We start from the raw sequence: 26,594 nt of genomic DNA, 5'->3' as shown, positions 1-26,594 counted from the left end.
TTAGTGTTCAAAAGAATATACAAAACTAAAATTTGATTCAGTCCATTATAACCACATTTTGCCTCATCATAGGCCCCTCAAAAAAGATAAATGAAATTGGACTTAATTTTATTCCAAAAGAGTACATTTCAACTAGATAGCTATGAATAAGAAGAAGATAAACAGGGCAGGAATGGAGGTAGGACTTACCCATGTGCCCAGGTAAAGGCTTGGATTGGTGTATCTAATGGCAGGGACTGTGGCTTGTCCAGAGTCTTCTGTGAGTACAAGGGCCAGCTCTATGGCTGCTAGAATAAGAAGAAAGCCAACAAGCACCTGAGAAGGAAAAAGACCACTGTTAAGAGGATATCATGCTTTAGAATAGAATGGTTCCTGATAACAGATAATAAAGATGGTATGCACAGATTCAGAGTACACAAGAAATACTTCTGGCATCAATGAATACCAAGCAATGGACTGTAGTTCAAGCAGTGGAATGAAGTTTAATGGAGGCCAGGATAGGTTTTTGAGGAATGCTGAGTGTGATGGTTTTAAACTATGTTCACAAGTTCTTTGATATTCTTCCCTTCAGAAAGGAGATCTTGGTACCTGCTCCCTTGAATGTGAACTTAACTTCGGGATTCAATTCTAAAGAACAGAATATGGTAGAAGCTCATAAAAAACAATGGGGTAAATTGGAAGGGGAGGTGAATCATGAGAGACTATGGACTCTGAAAAACAATCTGAGGTGTTTGAAGTGGCGGGGGGTGGGAGGTCGGGGTACCAGGTGGTGGGTATTATAGAGGGCACGGATTGCATGGAGCACTGGGTATGGTGAAAAAATAATGATACTGTTATGCTGAAAATAAATACATTTAAAAAAAAACAATATGGCTTCCTCCTCTTTCTCAGATCACCCACTTCACTTCAGGGAAAGCTCCTAGTACCATCGGGAGGACACTCAAGTAGCTTTATGGAGAGATCCACTTGGTAAATAACGGAGGTCTCTTGTCAACAGCCACGTGAGTGAGTCATCTTAGACTTAGCTGCTCCAGCCCTGGTCAAGACTTCAGATGACCTTAGTCTCTGCTAGCATATCATTTGCGATGTCGTGAGAGACCCTGGAGCAGAACCCAGGTAAGCGGCTCCCAAATTTCTGATCCATAGAAAATGTGAGAAAAAATGTGCTTTTTAAAAAATTGCTAAGTTTTGGAATATTTTTTTATACAACAATAGGTAACTAAAAAAATAGATTTAAAAAGGGAGCCCCCTTACCCTAATTGGGATTTCCAGTTTCCTTGGTCCTACTCCCTTTCCTTGGTTATTATTCCCAGCCTCTTCCCCAGACAAGATTCGAAGTTAATGTTGCAAACAGTTGTGACTATATCACCCTAGGAGGAATCTAAGCCAATCAATATTCGTCCTATGAGCTCATAAGACATGCTATACATGATATTATTCTAAAGAATCACCCCCGCCCATCAGGACGAAAAATTACTACGTCCGCAGAGGAGGTCTACCAGAATCTTAGCCCTCAAAATGAGGGTCTTTCGGACCATCTCCCCTACCCCCATAGCTTCAACTCCCATCCATCTGTCCCTATTCACTCCCATGTATCATTCATCCCAAATGGTTCATGCAGAAGTACCGAGCTGCTTAAAATGAAAACCAACCAACGAGGGACATGAATGCATCTATAGTAGGATAGTAGGACCTGTGTGGTTATTTAGCAAGGCATAAAGTCAAAGACACGTTAATGAAGAGAATGCATTTCTCAAGTACATAATATACTATATTGCGCTTTCTCACACGAAACAGGCTTTTTTCTGGAAAAAAAAATAACAGCTTTTGACGTGGTAAGATATGTTTGCCTTTAGGTAAATTGGGTATAAAAATGAGCAAGGTGGAGGGGCACCTGGGTGGTTCAGCGGGTTAAGCCTCTGCCTTTGGCTCAGGTCATGATCTCAGGGTCCTGGAGTCGAGTCCCCATGGGGCTCTCTGCTCAGCAGGGAGCCTGCTCCCCTGCCTCTCTCTCTCTGCCTGCCTCTCTGCCTACTTGTGATCACTCTCTGTCAAATAAATAAGTAAAAAATCTTTTTAAAAATGAGCAAGGTGGAGCTAGAGAACCCAGTCAAGGAGGATTTGAGGAGAATAGGTGAAGAGAATACTAACCAGCTACCCAGGCCAAGGAAAAAGAGCAGGCCTTGCCACAGGCTTCCACTTAAATTCTTACACATTGATTAGAGATACACTGAGCAACCCATATCAAAAAGAACAACTTACATTATAAAGCAGTCCTAGAAAACATTTCAAGATAAGAACCAACAATCCAGTGTAAAAGGCATAAGATGGAAAGTTTAAAGAAAAAATGTGGCTTTTAAAGACAGGAACAGATGCTTAATGTGATAATTAGTGCAATTTCAAATTATAATGATATACCACTTCTTACTTAACTGCTTAGCAAATATCAGAAAGTTTGATAAAAAGTTGGTGAGACTGTGGAAAAACCTCTATGGAGGATAATTTTCACTATTTCAAAATTTTGAGTCCATATACTCTTCACCCAGTAACTTCATTTCTAGGAACTTATGCTACAGACACACAGGGGAACAAAGTTTTTTTTGTTGTTCTGGGTGTTTTGTTTTGTTTTTGCAGCATTGCCTATGATGGCAGAAGGTTAAAAACCACCTAAATTTCTGTCACATAAGGCACATAAGTTATGATACATCCAAATAACAGCACTATGAGTGGACATTAGAAAGCAGATTTTTATGTGCTAAAATGGAGGGATCAAGACATGGAGATTAACACAAGAACTAACATTTGTATAAAGAAAAGTAGGCATTTTTATAAGCATGGCTTATCTCTGAAAGGATATCCAAGGAACTAGGGTCAGTGCTTGCTAATTCAGACAAGAATGAGTGACTAGAAGACCATGTACCTTTTGTAAATTTTGAGTTGTAATCCTGATTTACTCAAAAGATTAATGTTAAATACAGTGGAATACTACTCAGCCATCAAAAAATGAAATCTTGCCATTTGCAATGACATAGATTAAACTAAAGGATATTATGTTAAGTGAAATAAGTCAGGGAAAGGCAATTATATGATCTCACTCATATGTGGAATTTAAGAAAAAAAAACACAGAGGATCATAGGGGAAGAGAGGAAAAAATAAAACAAGACAAAACCAGAGAGGGAGACGAAGCATAAGAGACTCTTTTTTTTTTTTTTAAAGATTTTATTTATTTATTTGACAGAGAGAAATCACAAGTAGACGGAGAGGCAGGCAGAGAGAGAGAGGGAAGCAGGCTCCCTGCCGAGCAGAGAGCCCGATGCGGGACTCGATCCCAGGACCCCGAGATCATGACCCGAGCCGAAGGCAGCGGCTTAACCCACTGAGCCACCCAGGCGCCCCATAAGAGACTCTTAATCATAGGAAACAAACTCGGCTTGCTGGAGGAGAGGTATGTGGGGGGATGGGGTAATTGGGTGATAGACATTAAGGAGGGCAAGTGACATAATGAGCACTGGGTGTTATATAAGACTGATGAATCACTGACCTCTACCTCTGAAACCAATAATACATTATATGTTAATAGAATTTAAATCAAAAAAGTATATTTGGAAAAAAGTTAAATACAGTAACATGCCCATTTAAAAAAATGAGCAAGTGGTGTGAACAGACAATTCACAAATATGCTCAACAAATTAAAAAACATCATTTGTGGGCGCCTGGCTGGCTAAGTTGTTAAGCATCTGCCTTCGGCTCAGGTCATGATCCTAGGGTCCTGGGATTGAGCCCCACATCAGGCTCCCTGCTTGGTGGGAAGCTTGCTTCTACCTCTGCCACTCCCCCTGTTTGTGTTCCCTTTCAAGCTGTTTCTCTCTGTCAAAAAAATAAACAAAATCTTAAACACACACACACACACACACACACACACACTAGTTGCATTAGTCCTTTAAGAAATACAAAGTAAACCAAAAGGATGCCATTTTACACATAAAATAAAAATACGTTAGACCCAGGGCTGGCAAAGGAGCAGAGACAAATTCTAACACACCTTAGGTGAGAATGTAAATCAGCAAAATGCTTCCTAATTTATAAAAATTTTCCCATGTTTCAAAAGCCTTAACCACTCATATTCTTTGATATAATAATTCTACCTAGGAAGCTATTCCAAGGAAATACAATGAATTTCAGATAAATACTTGTGCACAGAATCTTAACCAGAATCTCCGTTTTAGCAGTGAATTATTTATAACATCTAAAATAACCTAAAACAATGGTGGAAAGAAATTAATGCTGCAAGAGTAGTTAAAGCAAGTTATGTTATCCTCATGTGATGAACGATTATGTGGCTGGTAGAAGGCAGAGGAGGGTCAGTAATGTATCCTCCAGACTGAGAAGCTGCTTTCAAATGCAAAAATGCTGCAAGCCACTCTAGACCATTGGCAGTTTTACTGAGCTAACTTACCCACAGGGATAATCATGGAGGAGGTCAGACACATAACAGAGGGCACTATGCAGCTGTTTTCCACAGCCATCCAGACCTTAATCTCCAGCTTTCATAGAGCAAGGGTCATGCTGGTGAGGTTACAACATAGTTATCTAAAGTGGTGCTATCTGTGCACCAGAATGGCTCTCTGCTAGTTATCTAAAGTAGCCAGAGGGGAGAACAAATGGAGGGCCAGATACGGAGTCAGTGTCTGCGCTCCTACACTCCGTCCCCAATGTCTTTATGGCCCGCACCATCTGTGCACAGCACTCTTCACGATGACCCCAGAGCCAGATTGCAAGAGGTGACTTGCATTCCTGGGTCACTGCAGCAATAACAGCAACGCAAGGTCCCCCGGGGCCCAGGAAAGAGGTCCTTTCCTCAGACCCATCAGATGAAGCAACTGTGAATTTCAGCCTAAGAGGTAGCCTGTGACAGGAAGACATTTCCTGATGCACCAGGAGGGAACATCAGCTGTGCTAAACCCGTGAGACAAAGGCTTTCCGGGCAATAGACATGGCAGATCTTATTCCAGCAATAACCCAATAGCTGTTTCTGCCCCCATGAGCCAGTGCCACCCCTGGCTTTTCATCATTCGTCATTCCAGAGAGATACAGGTGACAACCACTCTGGCTTCTTCCTATTGAAAAGGGGTATAGATCAGAATTTGAAGAACAAGAAACAGCCTTACATACAATTAAAGATATTCCCTGGTGGTAAGTTGAGCCCCCCCGCCACCCTGCATGGAGCCATTATTTGGAGCTTTCATGGGTAGCCAAGCCAAATACTTGCTATTAACTCCTCTGCGATGCTTATCGATTTGGGTTACTTCCTCTCTTCCCCCAAATCTCATGAACCTGCCAGGAAGTGACATTCCTTACTTATCTGGCAAGGCTCCCAGGAACCCTATCTGGAATGTAACAGGCTGGTTCCCGCCCCCCTCCTCCAATGGCATTCATTGGCTCCATTGGCGTTAGTGTTTTCAGGCTGTCTGGTCATATCTGAGTCTATGTAGGTCCCTCTCAAATAGGACACTCTTGTCAAGGCCTTGGTAATACAACCAATCATTCCAATGGTGTCGTGTTATAAGGAAAACATTATTATTTTTTTAAGATTTTATTTATTTGCCAGAGAGAGAGAGAGAGAGAGAGAACACAAGCAGGCAGAGAGGCAGGCAGAGGCAACAAGAGAAGCAGGCTCCCTGCTGAGCAAGGAGCCCGATGTGGGACTTGATCCCAGGACACTGGGATCATGACCTGAGCCAAAGGCAGTGGCTTAACCAACTGAGCCACCCCGGCGTCCCAGGAAAACATTCCTATTGAACTTCTACAAATAAGAAGAACTGATTTCCCTTTGGACAGATTCTCCTGGTTTCACTTAAGTCAGCCCCATGGCAGCCACACTAGTACTGGGTTAATAGGGACTAGGACAGACACTAAGGTCCTGCACTCCTCCCTCGGGGTCTTTCAGTCTCTCAGTGTCCCACAGTCCTAACTCCCAAGCTGCCACCCCCTCTCTTGGCCCTTTCGATTGAAGTGGCTTCTTAGCGCCACTAATTTAGCTGCAGAATATTCCTGCAGTCACTTTCTGGCTAGCAGGAATTTCTTCTCGGTCAACCCCAGTACATTGTATTGTTTTTGGATGACTACAGTATGGACAATTTGGAAAAAACAAAAACCCCTGTGAAATGGTGGAAATGAATCTGGTAACCCACCGAGGAGGATGAATAGTCTTGCATTTTAAAAGCTTATGGAAAACTTGGGACACTTGGGTGGCTCAGACTCCTAATTTCGGCTCAGGTCATCATCTCAGGGTCATGAGACAGACCTGGAGCCTGCTTAAGTTTCCCTCTCCCTTACCCTCTGCCCCTCTCCCTCCTCAAGAAAAAATAAATAAAATACACAAATTTTAATTTCTTAATACACAAATTTTAATTTCTTTATGGAAAACTCCATTTCAAATGCTTCAGAAATGTCAAGTACTATAAGCTGTATTTAAGAGGAGTGTATGTATCATTTATGTTTTTAATTTTGTAAAATAAAGATTTATTTTAACCACACACATAAAAAGTCTTTGTCTTAATCGAAGAGGAGTCCTTACCGCAGGGATCTCAAGATTTAGGGGCCCAATTCTCTCAAGATAGAATAGTTCTGCCCCGCATCAGGCTCCCTGCTCAGTCGGAAGCCTGCTTCTCCCTCTCCCACTCCCTCCCCCTGCTTGTGTTCCCTCTCTCACTGTCTCTCTGTCAATTAAATAAATTTTAAAAATAAATTTATTAAAAATAAAGATAGAGTAGTTCTCCCTTCAGTGCATGCTAGTCTGTGCCTGTGCACCTGCACCATCCTAATTTCTTTTTTTTTTTTTTAAAGAATTTATTTATTTGACAGAGAGAGATCACAAGTAGGCAGAGAGGCAGGCAGAGAGAGAGGAGGAAGCAGGCTCCCTGCTGAGCAGAGAGCCCCATGTGGGACTCGATTCCAGGACCCTGGGATCATGACCTGAGCGGAAGGCAGTGGTTTAACCCACTGAGCCACCCAGGTGCCCCACCATCCTAATTTCTAACCATTCCTTCTGACGCTGAATTCTTTCAAACATAATGTCTGTATTAGAAGCACATGTGGCTCATTTATCCTTTTCCAAAGCCAATGCATCTGTGGTCTGTTAGGATTCTCTCACCTGTTACCCCCACTCATTCCGTGGACTATTGTAAGGCACAGATCAATGGCCAAGCAACAACCCACAGTAACTCATGCACGGTCTCTTCCCCACTCCCTTGTCCCTACCTTTGTGAACAGGATAGCGGACACTCCCTAGGACATCCCCTGCCCCCTCCAGCCCCACACCACCGAGAAGGGCAAGATCATTAGACCAGAAAAGCTTTAGAAGTCAAAAAGCAAGCATGCTTTTTTTGGTATAGTCATAGTCGTTGCTGTGTTTGTAGCTTGCCTCCCAGATTCACCCCCATCCTCGTCCCTTCAAGCCTGGAGTGGTAACCCTTGGCTGCTAAGCTCCAGGTTCCCTTGTAAATACAACCTTCTCACATCCTATTTGGCCTCACCCGCCAGTTTCTTGTGACCGATGGTAGAGTTCCCTACTCAAAGCTATTCTCTTCTTCCTAATAGAACCCCTCCCCCTTTTTGTAAAATATCTACTCCACTCAGCTCAGCCATGTGCTCAGGTGGAAGCTGGACCCATCTCCAACCCCATGAGGTGAGTTAAAACCAGTCATGATGGTCCCATTCTCCTGGCCTGTAACTGCCTGGATCATAGGCAGGCAACACAATTCTGGCCGAAGAGAACTAGGGGACAGCTAGCGGGGAACTTGTTTCTGGGGACTCTGGGAAACGTTTTTCTCACTGATCAAAGTGATACATAGATCCAGAATACGTAAAGAGCTCTTCACAAGTCAACAATAAAAAACCACAGGTGGGGTGCCTGGGTAGCTCAGTGGGTTAAAGCCTCTGCCTTCAGCTCAGGCAAGTCATGATCCCAGGGTCCTGGGATAGAGCCATGCATTGGGCTCTCTGCTCGGCAGGGAGCCTGCTTCTCGCACCCCCCGCCCCCGCCTGCCTCTAGGCCTACTTGTGATCTGTCTGTCAAATAAATAAATTTTTAAAAATCTTTAAAAAAATTAAATAAAAATAAAAAAACCACAGGTAACCCAATTAAAAAATAGTCAAAGGGTTTATTTAAAGAATAGGTTTTTTCCTAAGAAGGTATACAAATGGCCAAAAAGCATCCAAAAAGATGCTCAACGTCATTAGTCAAAACCATAGTAAGCTCTTTGCACCAACTAGGATCGCTATAACTGAAAATATTAACCATGACAAGTACTGGTGAGAATGAGTATTAGAACCCCCATACACTGCTTGCAGGAATTTAAAGGAGACAGCCACTTTGGAAAACAGCTTGTCATTTCCTCAAAATATCAAACGTAGAGCTACCATATGACTTAGCAGTTCTACTCATATGTATATACATATTCTAATACTTAAACTAAGTATAAAAGTATATAATACTTATACTAAGTATGTAAGTATAATACTTATACTAAGAAAATTGAAAATCCATGTCCATCCCAAATAAACATGATGTATCTATAATATTGTATTATTTAGCCTTAAAAAGGAATGAAATATTGATATATTACGGATGAACCTTGAATATATAATACTGAATGAAAGAAGCCAGACACACAAGGCTGGCTTAATACACAAATACACAAATATACAAATGCACAATACACAAATACACAAATGTATTACTGCATTTATATATGAACTATCCAGTCTAGACATAGAGACAGACAGCAGGTTTGAGATTTCCAAGGGATAAGAGGAGGAGGGCACAGGGAAATGACGGTTTAATGGATACAAAGTTTCCACTTGGGGTGATGGAAAATCCTGGAACTGGATAGCAGTCATGGTTGCAGAACATTGTGAATGTATTTAGCACTACTGCATCTTACACTTTAAGTTGGATGAAATGGTTAATTTCATGTTCTCTGTATTTTATAAAAAAAAGGAGTGAAGTACTGATTCATGCCATTACATATATAAAACTTGAAAATAGGGACATCTGGGTTTCTCAGTCAGTCAAGTGTCTGCCTTTTGCTCATGTCATGATCTCAGGGTCCTGGGATCCAGCCCTACATCAGGCTTCCTGTTCAGTGAGGAGTCTGCTTCTCCCTCTCCCTATGCCCCTTCCCCCATTTGTGCTCCCTCTCCCTCTCTCTCATAAATAAAAATCTTAAAAAAAAAAAAAAGAAGATGAGGAAAACTTGAAAACATTTTGCTATGTTAAATAAGTCAGGTGCTGAAGGCTACATAGTATATAATTCCATTATATGAAATGTTCTGAAAAGACAAAGCCATAGACAGAAAGTAGACTAGTAGTTGCTAGGGCTTAGGGGAGAAGGATGGAGGGGGAAGGGAATGGGTTGTTACTGCCTAATAGGAACTGAGTTTCTTTTTGGAATAATGAAACTATTCTGGAATTGGAAAGAGGTGATGTTCACACATTTTTGTGAGTCTACTAAAAACCACTGAATTGTACACTTTAAACAGGTGTGTTTTATGGTATGTAGACTATATATCAATAAAGCTATTTTTTAAGGGATCTATAGGAGCACCTGCTGTCTTTATCTGCCTTTGGACACTGACTTGAGGGTGTGATTCCTGGAGCCACTGCAGCCACCTTGTCATCATGTGCTAGTTTAGTAACTGGCTTGAGAGGCTGAGCTGATGAGGAAAAGATGAAAATAATCAGCTATCTGCTGAGGTTGTTGAGCTTCTAAAGTAATAAGTCCTGGGGCTGCACTGCCTCTGGTCTTCTTGTTATGTAAGAGAATCAGTTCCTCATCACCTCAGCTAACAGGTGTGACTTGCCAGTGAGATCTTCCACTCACAGAAATCTATTCCTTATAGTCAGCACCAGCTGAGAGTAAGACTGGGAAAAAGGACAGAAATCAGAGTCTTAATGGAAGCCCTGTGCACAGAACTGGTACGGTTAGGCCAGTCATTTCTTTGTTTCTCCCACTTCCAACCCATCATCACAAATCCACTGAAACTCTACTTGCCACAACCGCCCCAATCAGGCTAAAACAGAAGTAATTCTCTGAAACAGAATGCTCTCCTGAGGAGGAATGAGAAGATAGTGAGTGTCTTGGTGCCCCAGAGGAAATGCAGTAAGGGTGGAGAAGTCCAGTGTGGCCCCCTGCTCTTGGGAGAAGCCATAGTTCCACACAGTTGTCCAGGACTCAGAGCTCAAAAGCAGTCCTTCCCTCAAGGAGAGGCCACCCGGGGGGAGATGTCTTACAGATTGGCAGAGGGATCTGCTCCCATCACATATATTCATTAACTTAGTCCTTTGCTTATAAATGCAAAAAGAACAGTAATAACCATCAGAAGGTGGAGAAAACCCAATACTAGCAAAGAAGATGGCCAAGATAATTACACAGAACAACTGATTCTGGGACAAAACAAACAAAGTATTAAATGAACAGAAAATACTTTAAATTATTTTTATTTTTTTTTAAAGATTTTATTTATTTATTTGCGAGAGAGAGACAGTGAGAGAGAGCATGAGCGAGGAGAAGGTCAGAGAGCGAAGCAGACTCCCCATGGAGCTGGGAGCCCGATGTGGGACTCGATCCCGGGACTCCAGGATCACGCCCTGAGCCGAAGGCAGTCGTCCAACCAACTGCGCCACCCAGGCGTCCCTAAATTATTTTTAAAATTAATGTCTTAGGAGAGACCAGAGAAGACATTGCATCCATTAATAGGTTGATTTTTTTTAGTGTATTCTGAAATTAAGAATAATTCTTAGAAATCAAACCCATGATTACAAAAATAAAGGCTCTTTAGGATGACTGAAAGAAAAGAAATTAGGGAATATCTCAGAACATAGGTGAAAAGAGAAAAACAAATTTTAAAAAGAGAGAAGTTGAGAAGGAAAATTAATTCAGTGTCCAAAACCAACCTAAAAGAAGTTCTGAAGAGATGGAATTTCAAAATTGGAGGAAAGGAAGTAAAAAGACTAATAGATAACATTTTCTCAGAGATAAGAAAGACATCAGTCTTTAGGTTGAAAGCGTCAAACCCACTGAATGAGAAAAGATCCATGTAAACAGACTCATGAAATTTCAAGACATCAAGGAAAAAAAAGAGGATAAAGGCTTTTACAGAAGATACTCAGTAGCACAGATTTTGGGAAGCAATATGACAACATCTTTGGAGTTAAAAAAAAATGTGTTTGAAGCTAGCATTCCATATCCAGATGAACATTTGCAGAAAGCAAGGACTTTGAGACTTTATTTACTGTTGCTCTCTCTGAAAATTTTATTTGAAGATCTTCTTCATATCCAAGAACTGGGGGAGGGGAGCACAAATTCTCTCAGTTTACACAAAGGGGTATCAAGATGTCGAGTCTAAAACTGATGGCAGATCATCTTTAGGAATAAGGGTAACCAACAGAAGAACTGAAAACAATAATACAAAATTAAAAGACAGAAAGAGAAGAAGAAAAGGAAGGTGAGGGTAGGGCCAATGAACTGAATTCCTTGTCTTGCATGGAGGGCAGAAATAGATTTTTTTTAAAATTGTATTTCTTTTTTTTTTAAATTTATTTATTTTCAGCATAACAGTATCATTATTTTTGCACCACACCCAGTGCTCCATGAAATCCATGCCCTCTATAATACCCACCACCTGGTACCCCGACCTCCCACCCCCCCGCCGCTTCAAACCCCTCAGATTGTTTTTCAGAGTCCATAGTCTCTCATGATTCACCTCCCCTTCCAATTTACCCCAACCCCCTTCTCTCTAACTCCCCATGTCCTCCATGCTTTTTGTTCTTTTTTAAAGGTGATTGATCAAGAAATACAGGCTGGGTGTGGTGAAAAAAATGAATAATGTTTTTCTGAAAATAAATAAATTTAAAAAAAAGAAATACAGGTATAAACACATTATTTACAGATATAGAGGTAACCATTAAAATAATTTTAAATGAAGGTCTCTGGAGAATGGTACTAGGAGATAGAAGGGTAAGAAATAGACTTTAACTTTTCATTTTGTGTTTCTTGGCTCTTTTTTTTTCTTTTTTAAGAGAGTGGCAGGAAACATACCAAAATGTTAATAGGAGTGTATCAGGATGATAACAACGGTCAATGGATTTAATTTGCTTCCTATTTCCCTAGAGTTTCCAAACTTCCTATAATAATCTTGCATTATTTTTTTTTTAAAGACTGTCTTTATTTGACACAGAGAGAGAGAGAGAGCGCACAAGTGGGGGAGCAGGAGCCAGAGGCAGAAGGAGAAGCAAACTTCCTGTGGAGCAGGGAGCCTGATATGGGGCCTGATCCCAGGACACTGGAACCATGATCTGAGCCAAAGGCAGACACTTAACCAACTGAGCCACCCAGGCACTCAACCATGTATTACTTTTATAATCAGAAACATGCACACACTTTTATTAAATAGGATCAGGGAAATATTATGGTTGCCCTGAAATAATCCTTGTCTTTGATCTCTGATTTATTGGAGGAGCTTCAAGTGCATATGGAATTTACTAAGCTTCTTAAGGAAACATAATCTCATTGGTATTAAAAAAGAGAGAAGAGTGCTTTGGCCATATTTAATATCTCTCCATCTCTGCAAGGTCCTCCTTTTCTCAGAGCTTTATGAATGATAGTCACTCTGGTTGAATCTTCTATCCATTGTAGAGTGTCTATTTCTATCACTTGGCTGGCAGATTAGCATCTAACTTCAGCATCAATATTTTCAGGCAATATGACCCCCAGCAGTCTATTCTATTTTCAGAAAGTCAGTATTATTAGAAAGTCCTTCAATATACTTAGCCAAAGTAGGCTTCCCTGGAATAACTTCCACCCACTTAATCTTGATCCTGCTCTCTGAAACACTGCTGACCAGAACAGGCTCGCAATCTTCTATGTTATATTCTGCAATCACTAAAGATGATTTCCACATTTCACTGGCTCAACACCAAGTCTATTTTTGCCACACATCTTCCTTCCTCTAACCTCAGCACTTCCACAACCTCTAGAACCAAATTCCTTTTTCGTTTCCCTGGGATTGAGCTCATTCATTCATTCATGTATTTTGTGATTCAATTCATTCAGTTACCTACTGTGCATCAGGTCCTTTCTGTAAGGATGCATCTTTAAACAAACAAACTTGTAGAATCTCTCACTTTGGTCAAGCAAATGGACTTAGTTCAGACAAGTATAGACAGTTCAGGAAAGTCAGAGAGAAATAGCCCAAAAGCGAGAAATGGAGAAATAAAATCAAGTTGAGGAGTGAGCCCAAAAGAAGGTTCTCATAGAAGTAAAGTTTTACTATGTGAGGAGTTATACTTCTACTTTTAAAGAAGAGACCAATTATTTTGAAAATTTTAAGAGGCAGCTCATTTGTGCTTGTTACTCTCAGGGTAGAGGGCAAAAAATAAAGTATAAATTAGGAATGGGGCTCCTGAGACTATGAGCAAGGATGAGTGGATTATTAGCTATGAAAAAAAAAGTCAATACATTTATTTTCTTTTTGTCTATAAAGATTTGTATTTATAAAAGTTATACAAAATGTATTATACCCACATAATAGAATTTAAGTTAGGCATAAAATGGGAAAGAAGTACTGATATATACTATGATATGGATGAACCTTGAAAATCTTATGCTAAGCGAAAGAAGCCATCCATAAAAGGCCATATAGTATTATAAGATTCCATTTATGAAATCTCTGAAATAGGGAAACTAGAGATAGCAAATAGGTTAGTGGTTGCTTAGGACTAAGGAGGATGGGGAGATAGGAGGTTTGTTTCTGTTCTAAAGCTGATTATGGTGATGGTTGTATATATCAGTATGCTAAAAATTACATTTAAATGGGTGAATTGAGTCTCCAAAGGCAAGGGAAACTAAAGGAAAAATGAACGATTGGGACTTCATCAAGATGAAAAGCTTTTTTACAGCAAAGGAAACAATTTCAAGAAAACCAAAGGAAAACCTACTGAATGGGAGAAGATATTTGCAAATGTCTTATCAGATAAAGAGCTAGTATCCAAAATCTATAAATAACAACAAACCCAACACCCAAAGAACAAATAATCCAGTCAAGAAATGGGCAGAAGACATGAACAGACATTTCTCCAAAGAAGACATACAAATGGCCAACAGACAAATGAAAAAAATGCTCAACATCCCTCAGCATCAGGGAAATGCAAATCAAAACCACAATGAGATACCACATCATACGAGTCAGAATGGCTAAAATTAACAAGTCAGGAGACAACAGATTTTTTGAGGATGTGGAGAAAGGGGAATCCTCTTATGCTGCTGGTTTAATGCAAGCTGGTATAGCCACTCTGGAAAACAGTATAGAGATTCCTCAAAAAGTCAAAAATAGAACTACCTATTGTACTACTAGGTATTTACCAAAAAGATATAAATGCTGTGATCCTAAGGGGCACCTTCACCCCAATGTTTATAGCAGCAATTTCCACAATAGCCAAACTATGGAAAGAGCTCAGATGTCCACCAATAGATGAATGGATAAAGAAGATGTCACACACACACACACACACACACACACACACACATACTGGAATATTTCTCAGCCATCAAAAAATGAAATCCTACCATTTGTGATAATGTGGATGGAACTAGGGTATATTATGCTAAGTGAAATAAGTCAATCAGAGAAAGCTAATTATCATATGATTTCACTCATTATGTGGAATTTAAGAAACAAAACAGAGAATCATAGGGGAAGGGGGGAAATAAAATAAGACAAAATCAGAGAGGGAGAAAAACCATAAGAAACAAATTGAGGGATGCTGGAGGGGAGGGAGGTGGGGAGATGGGGTAACTGGGTGATGGGCATTCAGGAGAGCATGTGATATAACGTGTACCAAGTGTTATATATAACTGATGAATTCCTAAACTCTGCCTCTGAAACTAATAATACACTATATGTTAATTAATTGAATTTGAATTTAACTTAATTTAATTTAAAAAATAAATGGGTGAATTGCATGGTATGTGAATTATATCTCAATAAAGCTGTTTTTTTAAGATTTTATTTATTTCTTTGACAGAGAGAGAGAAAGATCACAAGTAGGCAAAGAGGCAGGCAGAGGGGAGGGGGAAGCAGGCTCCCCGCCGAGCAGAGAGCCCGACGCGGGCCTTGATCCCAGGACCCTGAGATCATTACCTGAGCCGAAGGTAGAGGCTTAACCCATTGAGTCACCCAGGTGCCCTAAAGCTGGTTTTTTTTTTTTTAAGTTAGAAGTTCTTATAGTTAATTAAGTACTATGATTAAGTACTGTGATACTGATTTATTCATTCCCAGCCTTTTCTCGGAGGTCTCTAACTCATTCGCAAGGGTATTAAAGCAAGTTGTTCAATGTTCAGAATCTAACACATTCTTGACTCCACTTCTACTTCTAGAATATGTTTAATATTAACATTCAACAAATTCATACTGAGTGTTAAGCCCTGTGCTTGGCACTTGGATCAACAAAGGAGACAGTGACCCTGCCCCTACTCTCAGGGACTATTCTTTCCTGTCCAGGGTCCAACAAAGCTCACCACCAGCCCCTGCCTTAGAGTGTCAATGAAAATCCCACTTCATTTAGCCAAGTTCTTTCCTTCTGTTTAGATTCCAGGTAACCTGAGGTCGTTGGTATGTGCACTCACAAAACATCAAATCTAATTAATCTTTTTAATTAAATCCAGTTTAAAGATCAGGAGAGATAGGGAAAAACAAACCACCACCACCAACAACAAAAGAAATAATGAAAAGAGCAGACGGTGGAGTTTAGGAGGTGGATTTTCAAACTCAACTGAATGTCTTGGTTCCCACAAGACCCTTTCTGCATTTATCAGTGCAACTGGCCGACCAGTTCCTCCCCTAGTTCCTCTTGGGCCTCTCCTGCAGTTCCTGTCCTTCCCATATTTCCCTACTCAAGCATGTCATTGTGAGCACTCACCATACCTCACTCTACTGTGAGTGTCCAGGGACTCATGGAAGACTTTGGGAAAATGGAAGCCTTATTTCAGACCCAAGTTATGGGAGATGAATGATGGTTAGGTTGCCTGAATGGTACAGAGAAAATGGTGCATTTTATTTTTACCGCATTGTAGGTGCCAACTGAATTACAGTCTCCTGAGTTATTCAAACAGTCTCAAGACGGGTCATCCAGTATTTGCTTCTCAAATATTAAAAAGACAATAAATATTTGACTGATTGGTTACTTGTCACTGGTGTTTAAAAAATCTGCTATCAATAAGATTTAAGTGTCACTACCCTCCTATTTTTTAAGATTTTATGTATTCATTTGAGAGAGAGAGAGAGGGAAAAAGAGAGAGCATAAGTCGGGGGAGTAGAGCAGAGAGAGGAAGGAGCAGATTCCCCGCTGGGCAGGGAGCAGGGAGCCCGACATAGGGCTGGATCCCAGGACCCTGAGATCATTAGCCAAACCGAAGGCAGACACTTAACCAACTGAAACACCTAGGTACCCCAAGAGTCATCATTATGCAAAAATTAAAGTTACCTTAACTAAGAAATATGACATGGGGCCAGTGACTGCCTGTCTTAGGAAAGCTGATTAAAGATAAGGAAGCAGACACTTTAACCATCAAAAAATGTCTCTGCCCTGTACCAAGTAATTAGAAAATAGTGGAGTTCCCATACCTGCTTAGTGAGGTAGAGTTTGGTTATAGGAGATCTCTTGATCTTAGATCTATACACATGAAGAAGCTGCCAAGGAGCCAGGAGCCAAAGGAAACCCAAAGGAATCCACACCAGAACAGTTTGCTCAAAACAAAGTGGTAGGTCCGCTTCTGGGCTATCCAAGAATGAAGAATTCTGGGGGACCAAAACAGAAAGATTATTGAATATACTCATTTTTTGAAGACAGAAAACCCGTGTGAGGGAACCCTCCACCTCCACCCCTGTTCCCAAACAATTTTAATTCCGTTCTATATCCATAGCCAACCTGACCCTTTACCTAGATGCATTTTCCTATTAATCTCCATGGATACAAAATCAACATTTAATGACTTTTTGGGTCATTGCAACCTTTATGAACCTTTCGTTCACCAGCTACTCTAAGTAAACCTCACCACTGCATTTGCCAAGTTATGGGAAGAAGAGGGACAGACTATTCTTCAAATAGTTCCCTGGGATACAGAAACTTGTTCTTATTTTCGTTTCTAGCACTAATTATGCTCCCTGACAGATGTTCAAACATGCAGGCAGCAGGATGCTTTCATCAGACTATGGCATTTCGCCTCCTTGGGCCAGAGGGCTTACGGTGATTCGAACCTAGGGGACCTTGGGCCTAGGAGCTGTAGAGCACCAGTAGAAGGAAGGCTCGTCCCCAATAAGTCTATACTAGTCTTTACATTCTGCAATGGATAGAAGTGTCTTGTGAAGTGAGGCTAGGGATTACCAGTTATTTCTTGAGTCTTTTGAGGGTAGATTTTTCTCTCCTCATAAACATTTTTAAGTTATTTTTGTATAGTTGTTCACACAGACTCTTTAAAACAAACATTGTGGCCCCCTGACCAAGATGATCTGTCAGATATTCCCAGAGAGAATTCCCCAAAGATGGCCTGGTAAGATCCTGGCCCCATTAAGCCCCACCTTCCTGTGGTAAACACGTCCTAGCCTTGAGGCCCTTGGGGCCCAGGTTCTTTCTAGGATGTGAAGTGTTAACTGACTGCTCTGCTATCTCATTCCCACTCTTCTTATCACTCCATAAAGTTACTTAACTTTAGAATTCAGAAGAATTCCCTAAGATATTTTAACTATTTTAACAAGCCCTCCATGTGATTCTGATGCTAGACATTTGCAGACCACACTTACATAGAATCACTAAATCTAGGTTCCTTTTCATTTTCAATTCCACTAAGCCATTTGGTACTGTTGCTCACCCTGACTTGAAATTCTCTCCTCTAATCGTTCAAAAATTGTCTCAGTGCTCATGATGCCCAAATCTGTATCCCTGGCCTCACCTTCTACTCCATACCACTAACTGCCAGTCCCTCTAGAACTGTCTCCAGAGGATATTCATTTCTACATCAGCAAGACTCAACCTTGGGTCTTCTCGTCTTCCTCCCACCCCCCAAACTCCACAACAACAACTTTCCCTCCTAACATGATTGAAATTGGAAGCCTTTTCCCCATTTCTCTTCAGAGAACACAATTTTATGGCTAGCTAGTCTGAGAAGAGAGTCTGGGAAACAATAAATATATGGTAGAGAATACATCCATTACCTCTTCCACACAGAATATCCTCTGGAGATATTATGACATATCTTTTCTTAAGCCCCCCAACCCAAAACCTAAATAACAACAACAACAACAACAAACCCAAACCAAAAAACTCTTGAGCTTTAGACCACCTGCCCCTCTAACTCTTTTAGATCTTATTGGTAGCAACTGAGGTTAATCTACTATTCTGAGTCTGAGAAGAGTCAACAGTGAAAATAAGTATTATTACTCACCCAAAATGTAGAGTTGCAGAACTTCTCCAGCATGGTTCCTGGAGCTCTTGTGGAATGAAGACTCTCCTGTGACTCTTGTTTTTTATTTACTCTTTTCCTCAGAGAAACTGGACTGTAAGCAGCAATGCGTTATCTCCCATTCTGATGTTCTGATGTTCCTAATAAAACCAGGTCTCCTGACCTTTCATCTTAACAGTTTACTCATTAACCTGACTCAGATGTTTATTTACAATATCCCAGTAGAGAGACACATGACTCAAGATTGAGGAGCCCTAAGGGTAGGTAGACTCATCATTTCCCAAGTACCAGAAGCCTCTGTATGTATGGTCATAAAAGGAAACATTGAAAAATGTCAGCAGAGCTGGCGGACAATTCACGAGTGGAGGAGCCCATTCCTTCTCTTGAAGACATATGACCTAAAAAGAGAAGCATCACTGGAGGGGCAAGTACCCTTAAACATGAAGGTTCACATCCATTTTAAGGCCTTAGAATTTATAGGAATGTGAAATATCTTACTCCTTTGGATTTTAAGACCATAGAGTTTAAGGGGTGCCTGGGTGGTACAGTCTTGTGAGGTCAGAATAGGCACCTGACTTTTGGTTTTGGCTCAGGTCATGATCTCAGGGTCATGGGATTGAGCCCCTTGTAGGGTTCCATGTTCAGCAAAGAGTCTCCTTGAGATTCTCACTTTCTCTCTCTTTCCCTCTGCCCTTCCTGCTCATGCTCTCTCTCACTCTAGAATCAATCAATCAATTTTTAAAAAAAGACCATAGAACATAAAATATACTTAAAAGTAGTATAGATTTTATTTCTGAAAAACAGTCTGAGGGATTTGAAGTGGCGGGGGGGGTGGGAGGTTGGGGTACCAGGTGGTGGGTATTATAGAGGGCACAGCGTGCATGGAGCACTGGGTGTGGTGAAAAAATAATGAATACTGTTTTTCTGAAAATAAATAAATTGGGGAAAAAAAAAAGCCAAGTTCTAAAATAGCATATATAGTGTGATACACACACACACACACACACACACACACTTATTTCTTTATTTATTTATTTAATGCGACGAAATGTTAGCCTTAGCTGTTAAGATTGTGGGTGGATTTCATTTTTGCTTGTCTATATCTTCTGGTTTTTCTACAATTATTAGGTATTATGTAATAATATTTTAAAGTAATTATTGGTATTGTGGTAAAAAATACATGACAAAAATTTTACCATTCCTAAAAGTATACAGTTCAGTAGTGTTAAGTATATTCACATCGTTGTGCAACCAATCTCCAGAACTTGTACATCTTGCCCAACTGAGACTCTAATACCCATTAGACAACTCCCCTTTACTCCCTCCTCTAGTAAAGCAAATGCTTTTTTAAAATCAGGTCACCCTAAATTAACGGCAGCCATACACACGCTGGCCAACATATTAAAGTGCAAATGCCATCATTTGGGGGATCATGTGAAACCATTTTGGTCACTAACACATAAAAACACTTCTTTGTCCTATGGTTATAGACAGACTATACCTACAGAGAGTAATTAACAAGAGCATAATGTATACTTTAATGTATACATATATACATATATATTTCATGTGTACTTTAATGCCTGGCCTAAAGTTAACTATACCAAAGGTATAGTTAAACTTAAACTCACAAATGATAGTAACATTTACTCACTAGTACCAGTGGATATGTTGTGAATTATTAACATCTGAAAGATGTATAACTTTTATTAGGACATTCACTCAGTTCTCTTCTTATGAGAAGATAAGCATAAGATAAACTCCCACACTTTTCTATGTGCCTGTAACAGTGTTAAAATTGAGTTAGGCCTTACGGTGTCCAGATATATTTGGATGGATACTGGCTACTATTTACCAAAAACAACATTTTCCAGTTACTCAATGTGCACATTCTAAACTATTCTTATGTAATCAGATGGCATCATCATACTTACCACATAAATGTATAAAAGCATGAATAAAACCCGGATAAAAACATGGGTTTTATGTGAGATGTTTCTTATGGATTTGTGATCATCCTCATACCTGTTATGTGCTTCCATTGTTGAACATCAGAATGCTTACATGTTGTATGTCCATGATCCCCAGCTGACATCCAACTGATATTGTCTCAAAAAAAAGGCAACGCAAAGAAAAAGAAATCCTCATGGTTGAATCCATTCTTTGGGAAGCCACTTTGACCAAAGCGGGGAAATGAGAAATTCTGGCAAGAGAAACAAATAGTACACACCTGGCTGACCTAAAGCAGTGATACTAATAGTACATGGGCAGATACTGGATGACTGGTCACACATGCCCCATGGCAAAGTTCCAACAAAGGCTTTTCAGAAAAGTCATAAAAATCTGAAATCGTTTTCCCTGGTGACCCAGCTGGCCTGCTCCACACCAGACTTTCCATACCGGCCTGTGTGATGCCCTCCAGCAAATTAGCTTAATCAGGAATAAACCTTCATTCTCTCCAGACTGTGTGTTTTCCTTCCTTCCTGTCTCCTTTTTATAAGTCCTGGCTTTTGCCTTTGTTTGTTGCCAATAGTGTAATGACGATCTTCCTCAAGCAAGAAAAAACTAGCACACAAACGTTTAACTAAATATCTGAGTTATTCCTTGAGAACCATGTCAATCCTCTATCTTTCTAGCAGGTGGAGGATCTGCTGACTGCGCTTGTCTAGCAAGTAGTTGTGAAAGCAAATTGGCTGTGCTTGGAAATGTTCGTTGAGACCAAAGAGAGGACTTAATGATGTGAGTGGAATTATTTTCTATAGATAAAATATAATCCCCCATGTCTATTGCAAATAAGAGGAACAAAATAACTGATAGAAATTATAATCATGTTTTTAAACGAGCAGAAATTGCATTCATTTGTGCTTAAAACAATTTGAGTAGCCAAAAAAAAAAAGAGATGGTGGAGGATCTAAATATTCATCAGAACAAATGCTGAGATTATAGGATATATACTGACAGGAACAGAATAAACATATGATGTTATTAAAGGAAAAAAGAAGTGGGTGGGTCTGGCATGTAATGAGCTTGGCAGTTACCATTCCATCCTAACCAGTAAAATGCTGAGTAAACTGAAAAATCAACAATTCTTCTTGGATCAATAAGAGATGTGAGGTCACACAGCAAAATGCTGCCCCTAGATTGAAAAGACAGACAAGCCAATGCAGAGAATCACAACTTAATAGAACAAAACCCCATGAGCTAAAACCTCTACACAATCCAGTGCTGGAGTAAAGAATCCTGAACTATAATTCACCAATTGATAAGAGTCTAAAGTGTCTGACAGTTGTGGAGTCACTGAGAGGTTTTTTTTTTTTTTGAGCTGATATACTTATTGGCTTTGCCAACAAAAGTACAACGCAAATAGGCAAAGTCCTCCTGAAATATAATTAGTGTAGTCATCATCCAGTTGATAATTTGTAGTAGAAATGTCATGTCATGCAGGGACATGACCTATGACTGGCTTCCCACATCTGAACTTGGGTAAGTGCATGGGGGTAGACTCTGCTCTCGGAGCCACACTTGCAACGGTTCTGCCATTGTCTCTGCCAAGTCTATTGGGCAAGCTTGAAAGTACAAGCAGGACTCACTCTATAAACAAGCACCCCGAGGCAGGGAGTACTACTGACCTCTTCAAATCTTTGTGCATTTCCCACAGCCATGAGAAATTCTTCTCATAAATCTTCAAAGTTTTCATATGGAGCTAAGTCAAGGCAGTTAAAGCATGTGTGAGCTCTGGGAAGTTTTTCAGAACTCCAGTATTGCTCTATTGTGAACCACTGAAAACCACTGGGATAAAAAGGTGAGGCAAATTCATAGACAGGTACTTGGGATGTCCCTGTGACACACTGTGGTAACCAGAGACACTTCTTGGCAAGCATCAGCAGCACAGCCTTCCAGAACCATGGAATGTCAGGAGGGTTTGGGCAGTAGCCTATCCCATAAATAGAATGTTGTCCCCAGTCATTCATGCCCACACTGCCAAAGTTGCACATCAGCAACTCCAGCTCGTTTTCATCAAATATTTTAATCAAATCAATAGAAAGCAGTTCTGTGAATTGCTCCGAGGAGGTGTTCATTTGCTGCTGGACCCTCTTTACGAATCAGAACTGGGTTACTCAGTCTGCCTAATGACAAACTGAAGTCTCAGTCAAGTCTGAAAGATTAAAAAAACAAACAAAAAAAAACCAAAAAAACAACCCAGGGGGACTCAGTCAGAGGGGAGCTCCACCTTACAGACACTTCTGTGAGGTTTTCCTACAGGAGCTTTAGGAGGTTCTCACAGTGAATACTGGTGAAAATTCTCCTGCTTCTGGCAGGGGGAGAGCTGAAGCCATTTGAAATACACCAGAGCATTCTGTTCTTAACAAGGTCTGCTCTCAGGAGATGCTCTTTAACTAGAACGTAACTTGTTGGGGTGTCATCAGAGCCTAACCAACCTGGGGGAAGAGAAATACCCAAATCCAGCTTATTCTACCTTTCTTGTTCCATCTAAGGGAGAGGGCTGGGAAGCCCTTGTGAAGTTCACAGTCCAGGGGCACAGGCTCACTAACAGCCTAATCAGAGGACCAGAGAACACTTCCTCTCCTTCCACACCTTACCACCACAGCACTCAAGGCCTATTTTCAGTGGTTCCTTCTTCCCAGTACAAGTCCATCTATCAAGAAAAGTTTATGAGGCACACTAAAAGGCAAAAAATGGTTTGGAGGACAGAGCAAGCACCAGAACTGGATTCAGAAATGGCAGGGAAGTTGCTGTGATCAGACTAGGAATTTAAAACAACTATGATTAATATACTAAAGGCTCTAATGGATGAAATAGACAACATACAAGAGCAGATGGGCAATGTAAGCAGAGATAGAAATTTAAAGAAAGAATTGAAATACTGGAGATAAAAAACACTGTAACAGAAAGGAAGATTGCCTTTAATGGGCTTACTGGTAGAATGGACATAGCTCAGGAAAGAATCTCTGAGCTTGAGGAGATCTCAATAGAGAATGCTAAAACTGGAAAGCGATGAGAAATTAGACTGAGAAACCATGTAATAGCTAAGAACTGTGGGACAACTACAAAATGTGTAGTTCAAAGAGATGAACAGAATTATGTAACCTGAGGGACAGCTTTATTGTCATGCCAAGTGGATCCGCAGTCACTTCAGCACCTGAAACATTTGTATCAATGACTTACAGGCATTAAGATAACTCCCACGTAGTGAATCTCTATTATATGTCAACCTCACATATGTTTCTTAAATAATGAATACATTTCTATGTTAGACACTAACAATTTTGTCTTCCTTAATCCTTATAATAATGCTATGAGATAGGTACTTTTATTACAATTTCACCAATTAGGAAACTGATCTTCACAAGGGTTAAGTAAATGATGATGATGATGATGATGATGATGATGAAGAAGAAGAATATTCTATAGCTGTATAGTAGAAACATTGTCAGGTGTCCTTCTACCCTTTTATGAGGTAGGGAACACTGGAAAAAAGTTAGATGTTCTGGGGAGAAGTTCTGACTAGATTTCCAAGATTTTATGATACAATGTATATGCAATTTACCATCAAAGACTAAAAGAGTGTGATGATTCCCTTTACCTGAGGATACCCTGTAGGATTTCTTTAAATCAAGCTGTCTTGGGGCGCCTGGGTGGCTCAGTGGGTTAGAGCCTCTGCCTTCGGCTCAGGTCATGATCCCAGGGTCTTGGGATCGAGCCCCGCATCAGGCTCTCTGCTGGACAGGGAGCCTGCCTCCCCCTTTCTTGTGCCTGCCTTCTGCCTACTTGTGATTTCTGTCAAATCAAGCTGTCTTAGTGCCCTGAAGATGTGATCTGCTTATGTCAATACATGCAAGTTTGCAGGGATGCTCCTATTCTATCAGACGAGTGTTCTGTGGACTCTCCTTTCGTGTTATCATTGATGTGTAAAGACCGTACTAAGAATGATTGCAGGATGGAAAGCAGTCAGGAAACCTGGATCTTGGCCTTCCCTCTGCTGGTCTTATGTAAAATGATCTCTCCTGAATCTCTTCTTAATAGTCTCTAAATGTCTTTTTTTTTTCTCTTATTTTTCCAAAATTTAATTAAATTAATTAATTTATTTCAGTTTTTCAGTGTTCCAAGATTCATTGATTATGTACCACACCCAGTGCTCCAGGCAATACGTGCCCTCCTTAATACTGGTGCAAGATGTGTACACTAAATTCATTGCATAGAGATACTTCAGTTGGAAAGAACATTTGACCAGAATGACCTGGCAAAAAAAAAAGAAAAATGCTGTATCATTTTTATTTAGTAAGTAGATGTTAAGTTGTAAATGATTACATTACATAATTTTGAAATATATGCAAAAGTTCAATGTTCAGGATAAGTAAAGAGTCATATACTTTAGTTAATGATTACAGATGAACTTGAGAAAGGTTTTAAAACAGATACTGAGATTTAAGTGGTAACAGTAAAAAGATTGCTTTTTCCTTCATATTTTAAAATGTGGTCTAGGAATTCATGTTCCTATAGCAAAAACTAAAAACTATAATTATAAAGTAATAAGATGATTACTCCCCAATTCTCCCACCAAAGGTAATCTGTATATTTTTGTACTGCTAAAACAAAAATCTTTTTAGAATAACCAGAGACCAAGTAGGATGTACAGAAGATTAAATTAGCACTAATTTTTAAAATACCATCATTTATTATAAACCTATACGCCTTTTAATTATTAAAGCCTGAAATATAACAAAACTCTTCCAGAAGAATAAACAAATTGCAAATAGATTTAAATAATGAATGAACTCATTGAATTAGGCTTAAAGCCTCCCCCAAAAAGAGTCATCTACTAAAAAGTTTCATATAGTTTTAAAAAACAGTATATACTTTAAAAAATAGTAAATGTTACTGATGGTACAGAATAATGTTTCTAGTAAATTCAAAGGATAATCTTTTAACTTTTGAGAAGCTAGAGAGAAATAGGATGAATTGTTAAACATTTTTTAGACAGCAGAATATTAGTATAGAAAAGAAGTAATTAATTTGGGTCTTTATTGCACCTCCTCCCATAATGTATATTCTTTTTTTCTTTTTTTAAATTTAAATTCAATTACCCCACTTATAGTACTTCATTAGTGTTTGATGTAGTGTTCAATGATTCATTAGTTGTCATAACATACATTCTTGGTAGGCCATAAGACAACAGAAAAAAATGGACTGGCATAAAAAGATATACGGTAGAGAGAAAAATACTCTTCTGAGTCCTGGGATGGGGGGAGTGATACCCAAACATACAGAAATGTTTATATCACTTTTTTTTAATTTTCAAGAGAATTTTATATTCTCAAATATTAATATGAAAGCAATCAAACAGGAAACATATCTGACAAAAATAGTAATTATCACACAGGAAATCACATAGCTTTACTAGCAATTAAATACAAGTAAATTATAAAAATTTCTGGAAGTATATACAAGGAATTGTTAAGGTTGCTTTCAGGAGAACTTGAGGACTGAAGGAAACAAGTGAAAATATATATAAGATGTTGAATTCTGTAGAACACTGGCTCCCTGAAAATAGCACCAAAGCAATCTGTTGATCAAAAGAAACTGTTGATAAGAAAAATCTGAAGTTATTAAGGTAAGAGAAAGTACTAACATACGTTGGCCTTCTTATTATGAAGTTGTTTAAATTCATAATGCCAAATGCATTCTTGTAATTTATGGTTGGACTATTATCATTATTGGCAGTTCTGTGAATTGAGAGCATGAAGAGGGCCAAATTAGTGGGCCCACGAAAATTTGCTGGATAAATACCTTTAAGTCTACTGTAAGACTGTAAAATGCATTTCTCTGTGTGTTTACATATGTTCACATATACATGTAGCAATTTTGGGAGAGGGCTTTTATTCACACTTGGCTTTTTTACTTATCATTTGGGGACATATTTGAGAAGGGCTACCAAGTGGTTTTGCAAAAAGAGTTTGAAGAAGCTCGTATTTTATTTAAAGGAAAAATGTATGATTTCAATCATATAATGTCAACTTTAAATTCTTTTACTGTTGAGGCTGCATCTATAGAAC

At 39.6% G+C, this 26,594-nt stretch overlaps 1 protein-coding gene and 1 pseudogene across 1 annotated transcript in view; both read right to left on the bottom strand.

Moving 5' to 3' along the window:
* Nucleotides 1–18,563, bottom strand: part of ABCC2 (ATP binding cassette subfamily C member 2) — a 75,335-nt gene extending 56,772 nt beyond the window's left edge. Inside the window, exons 1-3 of the mRNA XM_044240300.1 lie at nt 18,502–18,563; nt 16,685–16,858; nt 190–315 (exon numbers count right to left, since the gene is read on the bottom strand). Coding sequence (XP_044096235.1) covers nt 190–315; nt 16,685–16,858; nt 18,502–18,534 — 333 coding nt within the window. The 5' untranslated portion in view covers nt 18,535–18,563. The remainder of the gene's footprint in view (nt 1–189; nt 316–16,684; nt 16,859–18,501) is intronic.
* A 3,510-nt stretch (nt 18,564–22,073) lies between these two features.
* Nucleotides 22,074–23,969, bottom strand: LOC122899283 (annotated as a pseudogene).
* Between the last annotated feature and the right edge of the window lie 2,625 nt (nt 23,970–26,594).

The sequence above is a fragment of the Neovison vison genome, chromosome 2 (genome assembly GCF_020171115.1).
Source record: "Neovison vison isolate M4711 chromosome 2, ASM_NN_V1, whole genome shotgun sequence".
Lineage (NCBI taxonomy): Eukaryota > Metazoa > Chordata > Mammalia > Carnivora > Mustelidae > Neogale > Neogale vison.
The sequence above is the reverse complement of the archived record's forward strand: the minus strand, read 5'-3'. Positions and strand labels throughout refer to the sequence as shown.